The 3,797-nt window shown below is 30.4% G+C and overlaps 1 protein-coding gene across 1 annotated transcript in view; it reads right to left on the minus strand.

The window, feature by feature from the left end:
* The window catches only part of LOC139427141 (adult-specific rigid cuticular protein 15.7-like), a 3,861-nt gene extending 2,762 nt beyond the window's left edge, over nt 1-1,099 (minus strand). Inside the window, exon 1 of the mRNA XM_071187954.1 lies at nt 1,061-1,099. Within this exon, the coding sequence (XP_071044055.1) occupies nt 1,061-1,099 (39 nt within the window). The remainder of the gene's footprint in view (nt 1-1,060) is intronic.
* Nucleotides 1,100-3,797: the final 2,698 nt, after the last annotated feature.

Genomic DNA, 3,797 nt, shown 5'->3' on the forward strand with positions numbered 1-3,797 from the left:
ATTTGTTTATTTTTATCTAGGTGTCAGCATATTATTTTTTGTGCTGATTTGGAATATAAGGAATTTGTTTTTCACTTTTACTAACTGTAACTGTTTTGAATATTTATAAGTGCATTGGGGGCTGTTTTTTTTTATGTCTTCTAGGTGTTTTGTACATTTGTTTCAGTAAAGGTGATTATATTGCAAATTTATATGAATGTTATAATGGTAAAAATTTATTTAATGCGGTAATTATTATTATTCTTTATGCTTGTATTATCATTAGGTGCCACGGGGCACTGTTAGTTTTGGCTTTGCTATTAACAACAGAAAGGCTCCTGTGTGTTTACAGACAGTGTGTCCCCTGATGAAGTGCTGCTCTGTAAACACACAACTTTATTTAAATTATTTTTGAGTGAATTTATATTATTACTAGTTTAATAAGTCGGAGATAATCTTTATGTAAACATATCTAGTTACTATGTCGCGATGCCACTGTGTGGACCTACATGAAACTGGCGCCATCTGTTCCCTTATAATTCAAATAGGCCCTAACGAACTAAACAGCTTAGGCTAAACATTCTTAGGCTACGCGGAAGGAACTTATGGGATGCTGTTGACGGAAACCGCGTTCTGAGAGTACCGCGTTATAGGAGGGTTGACTATACATAGATTATCCCTTCATTACTTTAAGATAACGTACCACACAATAAAATTTTATAATTTCAAGATCTCGATATAAATTTCAATATGTAACTTAAAAACAAAATAGCTGAATTCCAGTTGAAATTTATCATTCGTAACTAAAAAATACTTACCAAAGAAACGATAAAAATTTATTAATAATCAACACAAATTATACAATTTCAAGTAATTCGGATGATTCTTTACTGTTGTTTCTCGAATTATATAGATACAGAAATATATACTATTCTATGAAAAAGAAGAATATTCTAAAACTATACCAGTTCTGTACGTTATGAAGTAAGCAATGCTGACTTCACTTCAATTTGTAATGATTTGAAGACAAAAAATATATATTTTAACGTAATTGGGTATAATATTAAAAAAACACAACTACTTCCACTTCGAAAATTTTAGTAGGAATAACAATTACCATCGCGCAATGCTAAACGAATGGAAGTTAGTAGTTGTTCGATATTTTACATGCACAAATTATTTTACGTTATTTTTTGTAGAAAAACAGATTTTTTTTAAAGAATGGATTCTATTGAGAGATGTCCACTAAGGTTGATAGGATTCGATGTGAGTAACATCATGGAATACTGCGAGTTAGTGAACAGCAAAATTGCGCCTGATGTTTCTTTAAACTTTTTAAGCCTTCACAGTAAAGCTGCAAAAATGTTTCGTGAGAATTTTATTTTTAAAATAGAAGTTTGTGAAGAGGAGGCGTTTTACGTTATTCAAGCTAAATGTAAAGCGAAGATGAAAGTGAGCAAAATTTATAGAGTGGAATGCCAAATTTTGAGAGATTCGAATAAGGTGAGTACTTCATATTCATTGATGTTAATCTTAACTATATTTTTTAGGATTTTCCACTCCCCATATCTTTGTTGTGATTTTGTTCTAATACATAAATACTTAATCATTTATGATTGGGTGTAAAATGTTTTTGAGTGAAGGGCCACTTGCACAGCAAGTGGAGTCGCGAAGTGCCGCATGCATATTTAGTCATGTTAACAACAAATATGATGATTTTTTATCTAAATATTTGTGTTCTAAGCACCAGATATCAGTAAACTTATTAACATATTTGCAGAAAATTAAATGCTTTTAATTATTTGAATTTATTTAAAACTAAAAACACTTTTTCCATTTTCCACAATAATTCATTTATCAATATATATACATATGTACCTAAATATTGGGGGGTGTGATATAAATTTTAACCAAAAAGAAGCTACCAGTATGAAAGTGCAAAGGAAAAAATATGTATTTTATAGAGTAATATAAATTTGAATGAAATAAGTTAATAACAGAACATTTATAATGTTTAAACAACAACTAAATTAAAATAAATTTTTACTGCGTTCAGAAATTTCTGCTGGCTGCACATCAACAGTCGACGGGCCACATGACAAAGGTTGGGCACCCCTTAATTATGATATATGTATGTGTATGTCAAACTTTAACTTAGTATTTATTATAAAACCTAATTTTGAATTTTCTTTGGTTCATTATTTTGTTGTGATGTATTATTTAAAATTCCGTTTTGCATTTCACATGTGCTATTTCCAGTGTTCGCCAAGTGGGCCCACTTTTATTGGGTGGGCCACATTTAAAAAATCCATTTGGAAAACTTAGTGAGTTTTTCTAAAACGAAACCATTTTCGTTAAAACTTATTGATGCACATTTAATTTTATATAATTTATTGTGCAGCATAAATTTGTCAGAGTTGTGAGCTTTATATGATAAGTTTTTAATTTAATTTAGACTTTTATTTTGCTAAGTTTAACAAATTTAAACAGTTTTATTTTCTTGTTTTAAAAAAATAAGAAGTTAAAATTATTAATCTAAAAATATAGCCTTTTTCCGTAGGTAAAATATTTGAAAAAAATGGGAGAAATAACAGGTACTCATTATAATTATACGTCATTTTAATTTCATTTTCTATTAATCTTATTATTAAAACATGGAAGACCTTTAAATATTTCAGTTTTATTTTCTTAAAGATTAAAGTCAGATGAAATTTTAGTTTTTACTGATTATAAATTTATAATAGGTAATTTATATATGCTTAATAAAGATAGTAAATAAATGTGTGTAAAAACAGAATGATTAATAAACTTGTTTCTTTTATATTACTGTTGCATTTATATTTTATAAAGCCTTAGGGTTAAAAATTGTGAAACCTTTTGTCTTAAACAGTAAAGAATGTATCAAAGTACTGTAATTAAAAAAACTTTGCGAATATTTGATAATGTATTTACTTATTGAAATTTATTACTCTTTAATTTTTTTTCAGGTTATAAACGCCAAGTGTGATTGTGCTGGAGGAGTAGAGCTAGCTGTCTGCAAACACTCTCTTGCATTGCTCTATGCAATTCAAAGCTACAGTGCTGAAAAGTTATATGTTGCCCCTACTGAAGTTTTACAGAGATGGCACCAGAAGAAGCCAGTGAAGCGAGAACCTAAAACTTTTTTCGTTGCCAATGAGTTACTCATTTCAAATGTGTCTACCGATATAAATTTTAGTGCTCTAAATGCTATGTGTTTAAATGCTCCCATCTTTGACGTTGTGAATCCTTCACAATGTGACAAAGATGATTTAGCATACAGTAAAAGATTACCTCTTCCTGCATTGGTCATTGGGGGTATGCACACTATTATACCTGATTGTGCTGAACCTGTACAGAACTTGTTCATGCACAGTAAGGTAATAGTCACATTGGATGAAGCAATTGCTGTTGAAAAGTCAACAGTAAAACAAAGTCAGAGTGATACATGGAGCGTTTAATTCGTTTAACTGCCTCGAACTTCCACAGGATTTGCACCCGTGTTTCAGCTCATGATGTTTTGGCTCTGTAGTTATATGAAGGTAGTTCGAAGGATTTATCCCATATACCTGCTGTGGCTCATGGACGTGACTGTGAAAATGGTGTGAAAACCATTATTGCTCACAAGTTTTCTGAATATACTTTCAGAAACACGGGACTTATTGTGAATCCATTTTTTCCCTTATTGGGTGCTTTTCGGATGGCCTTTTGTATGCTCCTGGAGACCCCATTCTAGTGGAAATTAAATGTATTTATAATCCCACTAAACTGAGTTTGAATTCGTTAGTGATGTTAAGGAA

This window comes from Parasteatoda tepidariorum, chromosome 2 (assembly GCF_043381705.1).
Source record: "Parasteatoda tepidariorum isolate YZ-2023 chromosome 2, CAS_Ptep_4.0, whole genome shotgun sequence".
NCBI lineage: Eukaryota > Metazoa > Arthropoda > Arachnida > Araneae > Theridiidae > Parasteatoda > Parasteatoda tepidariorum.